Source organism: Anoplolepis gracilipes, chromosome 3, assembly GCF_047496725.1.
Source record: "Anoplolepis gracilipes chromosome 3, ASM4749672v1, whole genome shotgun sequence".
Lineage (NCBI taxonomy): Eukaryota > Metazoa > Arthropoda > Insecta > Hymenoptera > Formicidae > Anoplolepis > Anoplolepis gracilipes.
In genome coordinates, this window is record NC_132972.1 from 16,857,852 (window position 1) to 16,876,812 (window position 18,961).

The following is an 18,961-nucleotide window of genomic DNA, read 5'->3' on the forward strand; positions in this document are numbered from 1 at the left end:
TTTTTTTCATTTATTTTATAATTTATAATAAAAAGTATCATGACAAACTTTAAAATATGTCAAGAAATTTTTAACCAAAAAAAGTTTTATTATAGTGTTATGGAAAGCTCTCGAGGTAACCTACAAAAATATACAATTAAAAATAGGATGTTCCATTTAAGAAATTAAAAGTAACCTTCACGTGACCTTCCCTTTCGAAACCATACAATTTTTTGGCCAATTAGAAATTCGTGCTGGTAGTAAGTAGTACAATAACGGAAAAGTTTTCCTTTTCTGCTTTCTGCTTTTCTACCAAGATTTGAATCGGACCTAAAATTTATATTTTTCGAGATTTTTCAGGGCTTTCATACTTTTTCCTCACCCTGTATATACTTATGTGCGCGTATATGGCACAGACTTCTATATAATATACTAGACTGCAAACGGCTGCTTATCAGACGTACCCATTTTTTAGAGCGCATGCGTGAAATAGAGAACCAAAGGCTGTCTGCTAGGACTTAAACAGTTTTAGATTATAAAATAATCTTATAATATTAAAACTAACCCAGGTAGCACAGGTTCGTTTTAAAAACGTTTCACAAATGTTTCTGCGAAACGTTTTAAAACCGGCTTTCGAAAACGTTTTTAATTGGTATAAATGTCCACTTAAGAAACGTTAAGGGAAACGTTATTTTCTAACAAAAAAAAACGTTTAAGAAACGGTCAAAATACCGTTTTCTTTCCTTTATTTGTAAAAAATTTGTTTATTCACGGATTCAATAAAATAATGCATATATATATATATATATATATATATATATATATATATGCATTATTTTATTGAATCTATTGAAAAATAATGCATATATATATATATATATGCATTATTTTATTGAATCCGTGAATAAACAATCATATTTATTATATATATATATATATTAAATTTAGTTCAATTTTATTAAAATATATATATATATATATATAAATAATGTGTATATATATATATATATATATGTGTGTGTGTGTGTGTGTGTGTGTGTGTGGGTATGAACGCATTATTTTATTATTATTTTATAAGAAAACAAATCTTTTTCACGCATAAAAACTGTTTTTTTCTTTTATAAAATAAATATATGTATACAATATGTTCATATATAGTAGTTTATATTGCCTGTATATTATAATAAGATTATAATCAAAAATATATAAAGTACAAATCATAATAAAGTATTTTAAAATAAAGTTCTTATTTAAAAAAAAAACATTTAAACATATAATAATTATACCAAAGAATGAAAAAAAAATTAACACATACATAAAATGAAAAAAAATTGACACATTTTTCCAGGAATATAACTTTTTTGTCTTGTATACTTATTATGTTTAAATCTCAACATAGAACAATTTTATCTTAAAATTATTTTAAAATTTAATAAATGTTAACCTAATTTTAACTTAAAAAATAAAAAAAATTACAACAAAAATAAAATTTAAAAAAAATTAACTTTTTTTAATTATTCCAAGAATATAATTATTTTCTTGTACTTATGTTTCAATCACAGAACTGTGTTATCTTAAAATCTAATAAATCTTAACTTAAAATTTTTATTCTTGTTGAAAAGTTCTTCTTGCTTTAATTTCGGCTAAAGTAATACGCATAGAGGATAGCTTCAACCAATCTTTGATACAATTTTCAATTTTGTTGACTGCAGCGTTTGGTTCAACGTTTCTGACAGTAGCTGTAAAAAATTTATAAATTATTATACATTATTATTTTATATATAATTATTAAACATAATAGTTTTATAATAACTGTACAATATCACACACACACACACACACACACATATATATATATGTACATATATTTATGTATGTGTGGTGGTGGTGGTGGTGGTGGTGGTGGTGGTGGTGGTGTGTGTGTGTGTGTGTGTGTGTGTGTGGTGGTGTGTGGTGGTGGTGGTGGTGGTGGTGGTGGTGGTGGTGGTGGTGGTGGTGGTGGTGTGTGTGTGTGTGTGTGTGTGTGTGTGTGTGTGTGTGTGTGTGTGTGTGTGTGTGTGTGTGTGTGTGTGTGTGTGTGTGTGTGTGTGTGTGTGTGTGTGTGTGTGTGTGTGTGTGTGTGTGTGTGTGTGTGTGTGTGTGTGTGTGTGTGTGTGTGTGTGTGTGTGTGTGTGTGTGTGTGTGTGTGTGTGTGTGTGTGTGTGTGTGTGTGTGTGTGTGTGTGTGTGTGTGTGTGTGTGTGTGTGTGTGTGTGTGTGTGTGTGTGTGTGTGTGTGTGTGTGTGTGTGTGTGTGTGTGTGTGTGTGTGTGTGTGTGTGTGTGTGTGTGTGTGTGTGTGTGTGTGTGTGTGTGTGTGTGTGTGTGTGTGTGTGTGTGTGTGTGTGTGTGTGTGTGTGTGTGTGTGTGTGTGTGTGTGTGTGTGTGTGTGTGTGTGTGTGTGTGTGTGTGTGTGTGTGTGTGTGTGTGTGTGTGTGTGTGTGTGTGTGTGTGTGTGTGTGTGTGTGTGTGTGTGTGTGTGTGTGTGTGTGTGTGTGTGTGTGTGTGTGTGTGTGTGTGTGTGTGTGTGTGTGTGTGTGTGTGTGTGTGTGTGTGTGTGTGTGTGTGTGTGTGTGTGTGTGTGTGTGTGTGTGTGTGTGTGTGTGTGTGTGTGTGTGTGTGTGTGTGTGTGTGTGTGTGTGTGTGTGTGTGTGTGTGTGTGTGTGTGTGTGTGTGTGTGTGTGTGTGTGTGTGTGTGTGTGTGTGTGTGTGTGTGTGTGTGTGTGTGTGTGTGTGTGTGTGTGTGTGTGTGTGTGTGTGTGTGTGTGTGTGTGTGTGTGTGTGTGTGTGTGTGTGTGTGTGTGTGTGTGTGTGTGTGTGTGTGTGTGTGTGTGTGTGTGTGTGTGTGTGTGTGTGTGTGTGTGTGTGTGTGTGTGTGTGTGTGTGTGTGTGTGTGTGTGTGTGTGTGTGTGTGTGTGTGTGTGTGTGTGTGTGTGTGTGTGTGTGTGTGTGTGTGTGTGTGTGTGTGTGTGTGTGTGTGTGTGTGTGTGTGTGTGTGTGTGTGTGTGTGTGTGTGTGTGTGTGTGTGTGTGTGTGTGTGTGTGTGTGTGTGTGTGTGTGTGTGTGTGTGTGTGTGTGTGTGTGTAATAATTAAACATATTTGCTAAATGTTATCAATGCTGGCTTCAAAGACAAAAGACAAACCTATGATTAAATCTTTCGCTTTTAAAACTTTGAAGGCTTTTTTAGGTACTCTTCCTGCCCAATTAAAGTTTTTAGCGTAATTATTTGTTATTATTTTTTCCAATGTTCTTCTTGTTATCTGTGCAATCGTTGTACCACCTGATATAGCTAAAATCTGTACCTTTAAAAGAATAATAACACATCAATATAATAAAAAAAATATGGATTAAAAAAAAGAAAGGAAAATAAACAGAATGCAAAAATATAAAAAGAGATTTAATGAGTTATATTTACCATGTATTCAAAATTTTGTTTTGTTTTTAAAAATCTTTCAATATTTTCCAAACTTTCATCAGTGTCAACTGGTATTTCAGGAACATCCTCCACATGGGGTATTCTCGATGGTCGAAAATGTGCTGTAAGTTGTTTGACCATTGGAAGAAGCAAGTTCATAGAAGTTTCTAAGTTCACTAATTTTGTTAGAACAACGTAAGAAAAATCTAAAAATAACATGCTATGTTAGAGAAATTTTTTCTTTTAAAAAATATATATATATATCTAATTATATTGATGTTGATGTACATCATCATCAAAATAATTACGAAAAAGTGTAATCTTGAATTAGTTTTTTATTCCACAAGAGTAACTCTTAACTATAGAAATGTAAAAAATAAGATTTAAACACAAAAGTAATAGAATATAGAAAAGTTAAATAGTAAATAGTAAATGCTGAACTAAACAATATATAGAAAGCAACATAATAAATAATAAGTCAAATGTTCAAAATAATAATTAATTAAAGCACAATTATTCTAAAAAGTAATTTTTATATAGATAGTGCAGATTATTCAGAATATTCTGTGCAGTATATTTCAAAAGCAAAATTATTATTAAGTTATACGTTTCTTATAAAAATTATTAATATGTTAGAGTAATAGTCTTGTACACAGAAAAGTTTATTAACATTTTACCTGATTTGTGAAATTCTGAACTGGTCAATGTAGTTCTGAATGTATTTTGCGGACTAATTGCTCTTTCATCTGAACTGGTCAATGTAGTTCTCAATGTTTTCTGCGGAGGACTAATTGCTCTTACTGAAGACGTTGAAAAACTAATTCCATTAGATATACGTTTTGAAAAACTGTCAGCTGTTGATGTTGATGGTTGGCAGGAAGTGATCATAGATCTTGATAAATTACTATTTTTTGATGTTATTTTTAATGCAGGAAGAGATGGGATTTTATTGCATAATACCTCTTCATTGTTATCAGATTCTGAAGAATCTGAATAAATTCGAGGTCTTTTTAATCTTCTTTTTGGCCGTTGGTCTTCATGCAATTCTACATCAGTTTCTAGAGAGACGTGAATTCAGCATCTATTAATCTTTTCCTCGCATCATTGTAAGAAGCTAAAATAATAGTAAAATAAACTATAAAATAATAATAAAATAAATTAAGAAACTAATAATAAAATCAACTATAGATTTTTAAAAAAGTTTAAAATTAAATATCATTAATTCAAAAATTGAAAGCGTCTATAATACAAAACAAATAAAAATTATTTATCTTAATTTGAAATAAAAATTATATTTATAAATATTTTAAGAAAGATTTGAGATAAATATATGTATATTGTTGTGACATCCGTTTTTGAAGAAATATATTGATTGACGATATGTGAACGAGGAACGGTTGTCGCGCACGAACGGAACGTTCAAAATCGTTCCGCGGATGCAACAATATATATATATATATATATGTAATTGCTAAATATATAATAATGTCTGACAGTATATAACAAAATTATACTATAAAAATAAATAAAATGATATGTGGTATATATTGTGAAAAAAGAAAACTATAAAGATAAGAAATACTCTAATAAATAATAAATTAAGTTTCTAATATATGTTAAATCTTGGAAATAACTGTAAATAAAGCAAGTGTATAAATATTTTTACTTTTTTATAAAACAAAACAACTTTTATAAAACATAAACCAAAAATTTACCATATGTATGCAAGATTCTACATTTATATTTTTTCCAGTTTTTTTCCGGTAAAGAGCATTTTTCGATAGCCTTACGGATTTGTTTTGTGGAAATTTTTTGAGGCCACAAACAATACCATATTTCTTCCTCTTTTTCTAACCAAATATTAGGGACTACTTCAACTTCAGGTTTTTGTCCATAATTCATCGCAAATTCTATTAATGAATACATTTTATAATCTGAAATAAACAAAACATTAAACAGAATAAGCAGAAAGTGCTTATTGCATTTCATCAACAATTTTTTCTTCAATATAAAATTAATATTGCAGACATTTAAAATTAACTTTAAATTTTACAAAATAAAATAATATATATTCACATAAACCTATAAATAATATACGTATATAAAATTATATACAATAAAATAAAAGGAATACATTAACTACAATTCATGAAGAAGAGGAAACACAATGTAAGTTCCTTTTTCATATGCGGATAATAATATGTTTTTATATTTTACTGATATAAAAGGGAATTCTTCTATATCAGGTGATATGTGAGACACCTTAAAAATATTCAATAATTTGGACGAACATGGATAATCATAAAATTCAGAAACTTTCAAGAATCGACGACAAATTATAGAATAAAATTGATCTTTCAAACACAGAATATTTACAATCTGAACAATAATATCTCCTTGTATTGAAACACAATTGTCAGGTGAAAAAATCGTCAAAACGCATGTCGGTGTTTTCAATTTCTTGTATTGTAAAATCAAGTCAGTTTTATCTCTAAGTGTAGGTCCTTCAAAATGTTTTTGCTTAGGTTCTAATTTAGTTATTGGTAATTCAGTCTTTGAATAATTAAATAATTCAGATATACGTCTACAAAGTTGTGCATGAGGATTTGCAGATGATCTTACAAGTTTTTTTAATTTTCCCAAATAATTTTCAAAGGGAAAACAATTAATTGTGTTTAAATTACCAAGATTCCTTACATCTGTTACTAAATGAATTAAACTGTGAAGATTATATGTCACTTCTTCTTTCCCATAGGATTTTTCAAAATACTTTACAAAATTATACAAAACTTCTTCTGCAAAGTCAATATGTTCAAAAATATGATTATCGTTACACAGAATTGTAATACCAACATGAAACATTAAAAAATGATTGTAAAGTTGTTTAGGCAAAATATTTATTAAAGAAACTGGACCCCGTATAACAAGAATAATCTAAACTCATTTGCTTTCCAACGATTTAAGTCCGATATAGCTCTACATTTTCTAGGAAATTCATGTACTATATAAGAAGACAACAAAATTAATCTATCTGATAAATTATTAATAGCTCTTCCAGATAATTTAAATGAAGGTTTTCCCTTTGATAGCCATAATATTAACAACTTTTTCATTATACCTAAATATACCAAATGCATGGGATCTAATGGAAATTGATTCACTAAATCTAAGTTTAAATTCAATAATGGAGACCTTCCTTTATGATGTTCCTCTTGTACTTGTTTAGTAAAAGTTTCTTTTGTTCTAAGTTGTCCACTTTTACATGGAAAAATCATTTTATTAATGTATTTCCCTTCAATATCGCATTTTTCACACCCATGCCTAGAATTATGACCTACACAACATTTTAGAAAAGCTCGTGCAGGAGCATCACATATCAGAGACCTGATTCTAATTTGAAATAATTTATGATCTATTTCAATACTATTCTTTAATATATCATCATTAAGCTCGTGTATTAGATCTTGTAAATAACAATCAAGAGGTTCTGGCTTTCCTTTGCCAGTGAATAAACCTACAATAAATGGTTTATTTAATGAAGTTAAACTTAATGATCTACAAAGAATTGGCCAGACAACTATGTTGTTACTTTTAAACAAGGGTAACCCATCAATATTAAAATCTAAATCAATAATTTTTGAGCATGATTCTTCCTTTAATAGGAAATATAACTGCTTACGCATACCAAAATAAGTAAATTTTCCACTTTGCAAATCAATTGAATTTGTAGTTTTTGGAGTGTATAACAAAGACCTTCCAGATAATGGTACAGATATATCATAATGAAATTGTCTTAGTAATGACAATAATTCATCTAATGCTGATAATGTAATATTATGTGTTAGGGCCCAGTTTCTCAATTTATTCAGAAAATCATCAGATAATGTTTCGTTTTCTGAAAAATCATGTTTTTCAGTGATATATAATTCTGGAAATATTTCAAAATCTAAATCTTGATCTGAACCTAGTTCTAAATGCGAATCAATGATTGAATGTGACATTGATGATTTTGTCTCATTATTTCTAAAATTTAAACTAAAACCCAAATCTTCATCTATATTTAAGTTTAGTTCTAAGTGTGAGTCAATGACTGAATGTGTTGTCGATTTTGTTTCATTCCAATTGAGTTCATTTAATAACTCATATACTTGTTTTTGTATATTCCTTTTAGTTTGTTTTTTGCCAAGAAATTTAACTTCTTTTTCTTTATCCATATTTAAACAAGAATATTTTTTCTGTTCTTTTGTTTTTTAACAAGTATTTTATGTAAGTATTATATGTGCGACAAAGATATATTTACATATATATTTTCCTGAAAAAATGACAACTATTTAATTAAGAAATGAAAAACACAATATAATTTGATAGTAAAAATTCTTAATATATACTGATACAATAAAAAATGTTAGATTAATTAGATTATGATTTCACACAAATTGATATCTTCTTATTAATTGTAAAGTATTATTTGTAGATGTGATATTTGACGTCTAATCTCATATCTTTTTTTAGTATTAATATTGTGTTCTAAATATACATATATATACATATATACAGAACAGTAAACTATAAAATTATTAAACCAATATACAACTTACCTTATTCGTCGTAAAAAAGAGATATTCTTTATATCAATATTTTCGCCGGACCGGCGTTTTGATCAACCTAACCTTTGTTATGATCTATGCACGAGAATTGATTAACTTTATAGTACACATTACTAGTATTTTTCTATCCTTTCACTACTAGTTTCACTTTTGCAATATTCACAAGTCGTTTGTATAATATTCACAATAAAAGTTTTCTTGTTTGAACAGCAAATATATGCAATAACTCTGCGATCATTCCAAATAAATGGAATATAACCTTAATACTTTTTGTTAGTAAGACAATGGAAAGAGGAAGAGAAAGAGAGAAAGAGAGAGAGAGAAAGAGAGAGAGAGAATCACCCCGCTATTCATTCCGATATTCATAGTCCATTATTTTTATTTCAAGATCGTTTTAAGTATAATATCTTAAGATATGTTATTACGATTCTGTGATTGAATTACAACACATTATTATTAAGACGGTCTTCAATATAAAATCGGACTATGAATATGAATATCTAAAATTAAAAATACATTAATTTTTTTAATTCAAAATTATATGTATATATATACACACACACATATATATATATATATATATATATATATATATATAATTTTGAATTAAAACATTAATTTTTATTCTATTTAGGCCCGATATTGTACCAACATTATTTTGGATTTAAGTGCGACTTAAACATGTATCTATCTTTATTTTTCTTTCTAAATTAATAAAAACAGATATATATATATATATATATATATATATATATATATATATATTTAAATCTCGTTTAAAGCCAAAATAATGTTGATGCAATCAGGCCTTATAGAAACGTAAAAAATACGTTTCTTAAACTATGGTTTTAAAAATGTTTCTGTTGAAACGTTTCTTATTGGTGTTTGACGGTTAAAAAATATTGGATACGTTTAGAAAACGTTTATAAAACGAACCTGTGCTACCTGGGAAATAATTGCGAGATAAATTGAAACAAGAATTGAAATATTTTTATAGAATTGCAATTATATCAATAAAATAAAATTAAACCAACTCAATAATATAAAATTAATTCTTAATGTATAAATAATCGTAATACAAATTATATAAAAAGTTAAATTCTTATAAATATAAAAATTTTAACATATTTATTTTACCTTCTTCTCAGTAAAAATATATAGAAATAAGATATACAAAATTTAAAATAGATTATGAAAACAAAAAACAAATTAAATATTTAAAACGAGAATATTTTATTTATAAAATCAAAACAAAAATAATGTTTATTAACTATTTTATGTTTTATAAAAAAAACCTTTCCTGCTTTCACACTTTTCTACTACACACCTTGGCATTTTTGTTAAAAAGATTAAAGAAATTTACAACTTAATCTCTTGTGACTTCGAAGCCATGGCAACGCAAAATGTAAACAAAATTCTTCGGTCCTCTATTTCGCGTATGCGCGGTGTTTCAATATTTTTAGGGTACGCGTCATAAGGCTAAATATATAAGAGGTTTAGTATATTATATAGAAGTCTGTGGTATATGTATAATAATTTTAAGAGGATGCCCGACTACCGACCGAGTTCTAACAAAACAATATATTTGCTTAAGGGGATACCGTACCGTCCTACCTTACCGATCAAAACAATTGCCTCGTTAGACATCAAAATTATTATTTTAAAAGTTTTGCAATTTGCACGTACAAAATAAGTTCACTTCGTCTAAGGAAATGCATGACAGAATATATGTAAACTTGTAGAAAATGAATTTGATGTCTAGTAAAAATCGTTTACACAATTTTTCAGGGTTGGGACTATAACGTTACTTGTAACGTTGTTACCGTTACAGTTACTTTTTTTCGGTAACTTTTGTTTGTAACGGAAAATGTAACTTAGTTACATTCTTCGATAACGAGTAACGAAAATAACAGTTACTTTTATCGTTACTTTCTAGACAGTACATGTCTATAAAAAAAATGCTTAAAAGACAACTTAAAGACGTCTTATTATCTTTTAAATGTTTTTTGACCTTCCTGTGCAGTCTGGAATTTTTTTCAAATATACTTGAATATACTATATTTTTTTCAAATAAAAAATTTTCAAATAAAGAAACAAATATTTTTCGTTTCATGAATATGCGCTCATTTTATATGGTACATGTAACATATAAAATACTATAGATACGTGTGCACATATGCACGAAATGAAAACTTAAAGATTGATAAGAGTATTAAAACATAGTATCACATAGAAACTGCTGGCATTTCTTTCTTGTATCTTTATACTTTGTAAAAAAACATTTAAGTAGACAGATAATTCAATGATTAGTCAAGAATTCGATGATATGAAAATTATCGTACCGTGTTAAAATTTTAAAATAAAAAAAACGCGAAGGAAGCGATTTTAACTATATTTACAAATCTATTGAAAGTAAACTAACAATAAGAAAATTATTTTATTTACATTTACAGAATCTAAACGTGTTTGAGAAAGCTTGTTTACACTTTTTTCAAAAGTTTTTCTTATTTAAAATAATTTATTATTATCAAAATTATTACACACTTTATGTCAATAGCGATATCATCACTATCAAAAAATTATATCATTTTGATTACTTTAATGTAAAATAATGTCCAAAAATTTATACTGTTTAGTGTAAAAATTTGACCTTGTATTAAAAAAATATTTATGTAAAGTTTATATTGTATAAAAAAAAGTAACGGAAATTGTAACGTTTCGTTACTTTTTGAGTAACGGTAACGGTAACGAGTTACTTTTTGGAAAAAAGAACGGTAACGGTAACGAGTTACTTTTATAAAGTAACTTTCCCAACTCTGCGATTTTTACTAGACATCGAGTACACTGTACTCGACAAAAACGATTTTTACTAGACATCAAATTCATTTTCTACAAGTTTACATATATTCTGTCATGCATTTCCTTAGACGAAGTGAACTTATTTTGTACGTGCAAATTGCAAAACTTTTATATTAAGCAAATATAGTTACGACATGACGCTAGTAGTCGATAATTTAAAACTGTAATTTTTTTTTTTCGTTTTTAACTGAAAATTGCACACGTTCTCGCTTCGTTATTGTATGTACTTTCATCGTGGAGAAGCATTTTTCATTTTGTACAACCAAAATAATAATTTTGATGTCTAACGAATCAAGTTTTAATCGATAAGGTAGGACGGTACGGTATCCCCTTAATATTATCCTGTCCATGATGTAAAAAGAAAGGTGTACCATTGCGCATGCAGTAGTGGGGGTATGATAAAACAACCAATCACATTCGGCCTAAATATAGCCGCGAGAATATAGCCAAACAATCTCATATGATATATGAAAACAAGTCTTGTAAAATAAATAATAAACATAATATAAAAATAGATTTATTATTTTTTTTATTTCGTCAGGTTAATCGCAGCATTATTTTCCGTCCATTTCCTTCAGCCTAAACACCAATAACTTTTATATTCTTGAAATAAGCTTGTCTTTTTTGTGTGTGGGTAAATTATATATAAATTATATATAAATAATATATAGAAATAAAAAAAAATAAAAAATAAAATAAAATATAACATAAATAATATATATAAATTATATATATACATAATATATATATATATATATATATATATATATATATATATATATATATACAATAATATATATATATATATATATATATATACATATAATTATATATATTATTTATTTTATATTTTATTTTATTTTTTATTTTTTTTAATTTCTATATATTATTTATATATAATTTATATATAATTTACCCACACACAAAAAAACAAGTTTATTAAAGGTGTACTCTTTGTACTAGGGAAACCTTGCGAACCCGAAATTTCTGAATTTAATGAAACTTTACACACATGTAGGGGGTAAATAGATAAATTTAGAAATTTTAAGTTGTTGCCCAAAAACGATTCTAAGGGGTGAAACCACCCCTCATATGTAAAGTGGCTTTTCGGTTTTCTCTATATATCTCGAAAATTATTAAAAATGTCAAAAAATGTTTTATACAAAAATTTCATGATTAAAAATTTCCTTTATTTAACCACATTAATACAATTTTAAAAAAATAATTTAAAAAAAAAATTTTTTTAAATCTTTAAAAAAATTATTTTTTTCAAATTTTATTAATTTCAAATAGTCAAATAGAAGTGTTTTTGTCTTGAAATTTTTGTATGAAACATGAAATAATACAATTAACAAATTTAGAACATTTGCAGGATTCACACGTAACATTTTGCTTATTATACTAAAAATTCAGACACACTTTTATAAAAATTAAAACTGACAATCTCTTTCTTTTATATTTGAGTAAATCGTTAAACTTGTTGGTCATATTTTATACTGAAACTACGCGCAATAATTCCAATTTATATAGAGCTTTATTATCTCTTTAATTAACGTTATCTTTTTAATTAATCTTCTCAATACAGAAAAATTACTTTAAAATATCACAGTACTCGACCGTTCTGCATTAAAATTAGAATTATACGTGATATAATAGAATGAGTGATGTAATAAATACATGACATAATAAGTACGTGATGCAACAAATATATAATATAACAATACAATATAAATGTACAATATAATCGCAATGTTAAGTGCAATTATATAAACTCGATAATTTCTTAAGTTACGTTACACTGCAATGTAGAAATATTTTTACGAAGTTTATTTAGAAAATATATGATAATACGAGTTTGTTTAATCATAGAAAATAATGCGTCATTTTTGATGAAGTGATCTTCTGTAAATTAAGAAATTAAAAAATACGTTTTAAGATAAATCAGTATAACTTGTATTACAAAAACATACCAAATAAATGATAAATTAAAATTAATATTCCATATAAATAAAATTATAATAATATTAGAGTACAATCGTATATCGAAGAGAGAATATTAATATTAATGAAATAGATTGTTTTTAGTAATTGTCCTTTATCTTAGTCTTTCTGATATTTTCATTCATTACCCAGGTAGCACATGTTCGTTTTATAAACGTTTTTTAAACGTATCTTTTCGTATTAGATACGTTTAGAAAACGTTTATAAAACGAACAGTGCTACCTGGGTATATACTAGTTTTCTTATCTGTCAATATATATTGTTCTGGTATTTATTTCACGTATTAAACAAATATAGTAAGAATTATTTCATTAAATAATTGAATTCGGAGTGGAATATAGAACTATTAATCATTAAATAGTATTAAGGTGGGAAAAAACCTTCAAAAATTTTTAATTTTGATAAAACTCTAATATGTAGAGTTTTATATTAATTTCTTAACTTACAACACATACATAATATGTAGGTACATAAGTAAATAAATTTAAAAATATTTAATTCCGGCCTAAAAATGCTTCTAGAGTGAAATCATACCTCATACAGGGTAGGTCATTTTAATCTACGCACTAATATCTCAAAATCCATAAGTTTAAGACAAAAATGTTTCAGACATAAGTTGTATGGTTTCCAGAGAGACATAAGATGGTACCATTGGTTTGACCTTAGATAGTCGTTTGAAGGTCACGTAAAGGTCATCTTCAATTTCTTAAATGGAATCTACTATTTTTTATTACATATTCTTGTAACTTATCTCGAGAACTTTCCAAAACACTATAATAAAATATTTTTTCATTAAATACTTTTCGAGTTATAAGGCTTCAAAGTTGCAGTATTTTGACATAAAATACAAGATATCTCATAAAATATTCATTTCTCGATTATCTTACCCTAATATTTTTATGCACAGAATAATGAGACAAATCAATTGGCGTAATTAAAACACATAATTATGTTAAAGTAAAAACGTGTAATTGCTAGTTGCAAATTCAGATTTTTTTGTAAAGATAACTATGTGTTTTCTTTACACGAATTAATTTGTCTCATTATTCTGTGCATAAAAGCATTAGGGTAAGATAATCGAAAAATGAATATTTCACGAGATATCTTGTATTTTATGTCAAAATATTGCAACTTTGAAGCCTTATAACTCGGAAAGTACTTTACGAAAAAACATTTGATTATAGTGTTTTGGAAAGCTCTCGAGATAAGCTACAAGAATATGCAATAATATATAGGGTGTCCCATTTAAAAAATTAAACATGACGTTCATGTGACCTTCAAATAACTCTTCAAGATTAAACCAATGGTATCCTCTTAAGTCCTTTTCGAAATCATACAATTTTTGTTTGAAACATTTTAGCCTTAAACTTATGGATTTTCAGATATTACAGTGAGTAGTGTTATAGTGGGGATTCTAAGCCATGGGGCGCTGAGGGGAGTGCGGGGACGGGGGTATCTGAGAGGCGCGAGGGGTCTGTTAGGGAAAGGGGGGGGGGAAGGGTCCTACACACGTTCGAAAGTAGATGTTTATCTTTGCAGTTGATTTTATAGCCGGGGTATTTTAGAAGTCATAAAACTGTTTTTTTTTCTAGTTTTATGATCATTTTATGACCATTAGAATATTATGAAAAAAGAGATTTTAAGCGCCGACGTTCGGCAGCTTTGTACCCTTGCGGAAAATCTCCCATAAAACTGGAGCAAAATATCTTCCATAATTTTTAGGGAAAGAACTGCAACGCATCAGCGCCATTATGGAAAAAAAAAAAAGATTTTAATCGCCGGGGGACATTTTTAGAAACCATAAAAGTGTTTTTTTTCTCTTTTTTTTCTAATTTTTTATGATCATTTTATGACCATTAGAATATTATGGAAAAAGAGATTTTAAGCGCCGACGTTCGGCAGCTTTGTACCCTCGCGGAAAATCTCCCATAAAACTGGAATGAAACATCTTCCATAATTTTTAAGGAAAGAATGCAACGCACCAGCGCCATTATGGAAAAAAAAAAAAAAGATTTTAATCGCCGGGGGACATTTTAGAAGCCATAAAAGTCGTGAGAAAACAATAGCAATTTTGGCCGACGCTGCGACGAACATGTCGGAACGTTTTTATAGATGCAAAAGCGTTGACGTTCGGTAGGTGTGTTAAGACAGCATTAGGCGAAATATAAGAAGAATGAGAGCCCCGTCAAACCATAGTACGATTTGAAAGGGCATAGAGGAAACTGTGGAAAAACAAAAAAAAAATTTGAGTGGTTACTGTCAGGCATTAAAATTGTTAGTGACAGTGAATAGTGAATAAATGAAAAATATTAATTTCGAAGCGATAATAGACGAGTCGTCAGACGAAGAGCATGCGTTGTCGGACGATAGTAATTATATTAGTGATTGCAGTAATACCGATTTTGACGACAACGTAGTAGAAAATGAACAACTCCGTGCGCAAAATCAACGTAAGATTTGCGCCATACACTTTTATTATTCAACGGGTGGTGCTCTAGCTCTCTGTGCTTCGTGTATGGACACCTTTCGAGATGACATCGGATTAATATACGAAATACGGAGACATAAAGTTACATCGTCCGATGAGGATATGCGATGGTGCAGTAGCTGTCAAATTTTATTACATATAATAATGTCGCGTAATATGTGTTATGTTTGCACACAAAAATAGAGAGAGAAAAAATGGAAAACGTGCAGCAGAAAGAACGCGACTTGTTGGAGCGTTCCCAACAAGTAACCACATTGGGTGAATATTTTGGATGGCTGCAGCATTGCGAGGAGTTTATCGAAGAGCTTGAAGAACGCAGCCGTGTCAAGCGTCCGCGACTCTCAATCGGAAATAGACAATCTTTGGTGACAAGAATTGCGCGACTCGAGGGTGCAAAAACTCGATTGCAGAGACAGTTTATACCCAGTGGTGGTGATTATAGTAGTGAAAATAACTCGGAGAGACTCATATGGCGAGAGATTGATACGGCGTTTGAGAGCCGCATCTTGACTGGTGCGGTTATAAATTATAATCACATCGAACCTCGTCAATTTTTGGAAGATGCGAGTGACATTGTGCTCGAGCACGTGCGAGACGTTATGCAAAAACATAACAGTGTGAAAGTGAATACAGTGTTTAACGGCGAGTTTGTGGCGGGCGATAAGCATGCCAATAAATCAATCAATACGAGAAACTGTGAACTCTTACATACATCCGATTTACGCGAGTGGTATGAGCGGCGAGTCGTCGAGCCAATCCTTGCATCGCTCGAAGAATTTCAGGAACGCGATAGCGGATGGGCATTATCGCGTATACTAAATTTGATTGTAAATATAAATAAATATAATCCTATGCGCGCCGGATGTTACGTGCAATTATCGCGAAAGATAATAATGAAACGAGCAGTGGTTAACGTGCAATCTAAAGACAATGCATGTTTTGCGTGGGCGGTAGTGGCTGCTCTGTATCCAGCTGAAAGATGCACACACCGACAATCATCGTACCCGCATTATACAACAGTACTAAATCTCCAAGATATTGAGTTTCCAGTCACTCTTAATCAAATTAAAAAATTTGAAATTTATAATGACATTTCAATCAACGTGTACAGTTTTGAAAACGAAAACATTGTCCCTATTCACCTTACGGAGCAAAAGAGAGACAAGCACGTCAACTTGCTCTACGTGCAAGATGCGCAAGATATCGGACATTTTGCATGGATCAAGAATCTATCTAGACTTGTTAGTATGCAACTCAGCAAACACAAGACTAAAAAATATATCTGCGATCGGTATGTATATTTAATAAAACTGTCTAAAAATATTTAAAACAAGGATATAAAAATTTTAACTTTTATTTTACAGATGCATGCACTATTTTCACTCGGTCGAGAAATTGCAATCACATACAGTATACTGTGGAAAGATGAACGACTGCGCTATCCGATTACCGAGCGATAAGGATAAGTGGCTCGCATTCACCAACTACAACAGGAAGAAGCGACTACCTTTCGTCGTGTACGCCGACCTGGAGTGCGTTTTGGTGAAAAAAGAAGAAGAAAATTTTTATCAACATCACCAAGTATTTAGTATGGCTTATTATGTACATTGCTCGTACGATAATTCATTATCCGCGTATCATTCTCGTCGCGAAGCCAATTGCGTTGCATGGTTCACCGACGAACTTAAAAATTTGGCGCAACTTGTAGAAAATATTTTAACAACCAATGTCCCCATGGTAAATTTAACGCAAAATGAATGGAAAGAATTTCGAAGTGCGACTCAGTGTCATATATGTGAGAAACCATTCGTAGAAGATGATACGCGCGTACGCGATCATTGTCATTTGACCGGGCGGTACAGAGGTCCCGCGCATTCAAATTGCAATCTAAATTACAAAGAATCTTTTTGCATTCCAATAGTATTTCACAATTTATCTGGTTATGATTCTCACTTTATAATCGAGGAAATAGCCACAGCGTTCGAAGGGGGAATTGATTTACTTCCGATAACAAAAGAAAAATATATTTCATTTACAAAACATGTTAAAGGTACGAAAGACAAACCGGGAAATCACATTAAATTACGTTTCATAGATTCATATAAATTTCTCACAACAAGTCTCGACAAATTGGCGTCTTTTCTGAGCAAGGATAAACTCAAAATTTTACAATCGGAATATAAAAATTTATCCGCCGAAGATTTCAATTTATTAACAAGAAAAGGTGTCTTCCCGTACGAGTACATTGACTGCGTAGATAAATTGCAAGATGCGTGTTTACCATCACGAGAATCATTTTACAGTTCCTTGACAGGTAACACAGTATCTGAGAGCGATTACGCGCACGCTGAGATTGTGTGGAAGCGATTCTCCATTCGAACGCTAGGCGAATATAGCGATCTGTATTTAAAAATCGATGTTTTGTTATTAGCAGACATTTTTGAAAATTTCCGAGAGAGTTGTATCAAGAGTTATGGGCTTGACCCCGCGTATTACTATACTCTTCCCGGTTACACGTGGGACGCCATGTTAAAGTATACGAAAATTATATTTGAATTACTCACAGACATTGACATGGTTATGTTTATCGAACGAGGTATACGCGGTGGTCTGAGTCAATGTTCCAACAGGTACGCGCGTGCTAATAACAAGTACATGCAGTCGTATGACTTATCAAAACCATCAACATACTTGATGTATTTCGATGTTAATAATTTATACGGATGGGCAATGTGTCAACCATTGCCCTACGCCGATTTTCAGTGGGTCGATAATGTTTCCAATTTTGATGTATCATCGATCGCGCTCGATTCGTCTACAGGCTACATCCTCGAAGTCGATTTCGAGTATCCGCAGCATCTTCACGATTCGCACACTGACCTACCGTTTTGTCCGACACACGACAAACCACCCGGCAAGCGCGAGGGCAAGCTTCTCGCAACCGTATACGATAAGAAGCGTTACGTGATACACTACCGCAACCTGCAGCAATGTTCACGTCACGGTCTTCGTGTTACAAAAATTCATCGTATATTACAATTCACTCAATCTCCGTGGCTCCGTACTTATATAGAACTCAACACAAAATTTAGAACACTGGCAAAAAATGATTTTGAAAAAAATTTGTACAAACTAATGAATAATGCAGTGTTTGGCAAAACGATGGAAAATGTGCGCAATCGCGTAGATGGTAAACTTTTAACAAAATAGGACGGAAGGTACGGCGCAGAGACATTGATTGCAAAACCAAATTTTCATAGCAGAAGCATTTTTTCGGAAAATCTAATCGCTGTAGAATTACGTAAACTCGAGGTGAAATTCTACAAACCAATTTACGTAGGTATGTGTATTCTCGATATATCCAAGACATGTTTGTACGAATTTCACCACGATTATATGGTACCAATGTATCGGGAGAGATGCAAAGTCATGTACACTGATACGGATAGTCTTATATATCACATTGAGTGCGACGATGTGTACGAGAATATGAAACGCGACATCAGCAGATTTGATACGAGCGACTATGCGACAGACAATGCGTACGGTATACCGCTCGTGAATAAAAAGGTAC

At 30.3% G+C, this 18,961-nt stretch overlaps 1 protein-coding gene and 1 pseudogene across 1 annotated transcript; one reads left to right on the forward strand and one right to left on the reverse strand.

Moving 5' to 3' along the window:
- Positions 1-1,500: 1,500 nt before the first annotated feature.
- On the reverse strand, positions 1,501-8,566 carry LOC140664076 (uncharacterized; annotated as a pseudogene).
- Positions 8,567-15,481: 6,915 nt separating this feature from the next.
- On the forward strand, positions 15,482-16,803 carry LOC140663603 (uncharacterized). Its single transcript, XM_072887861.1, has 2 exons — positions 15,482-15,497; positions 15,571-16,803. The coding sequence occupies exons 1-2, from the start codon at positions 15,482-15,484 to the stop codon at positions 16,713-16,715; spliced, it is 1,161 nt and encodes a 386-aa protein (XP_072743962.1). The 3' UTR covers positions 16,716-16,803.
- The last annotated feature ends 2,158 nt before the right edge of the window (positions 16,804-18,961 follow it).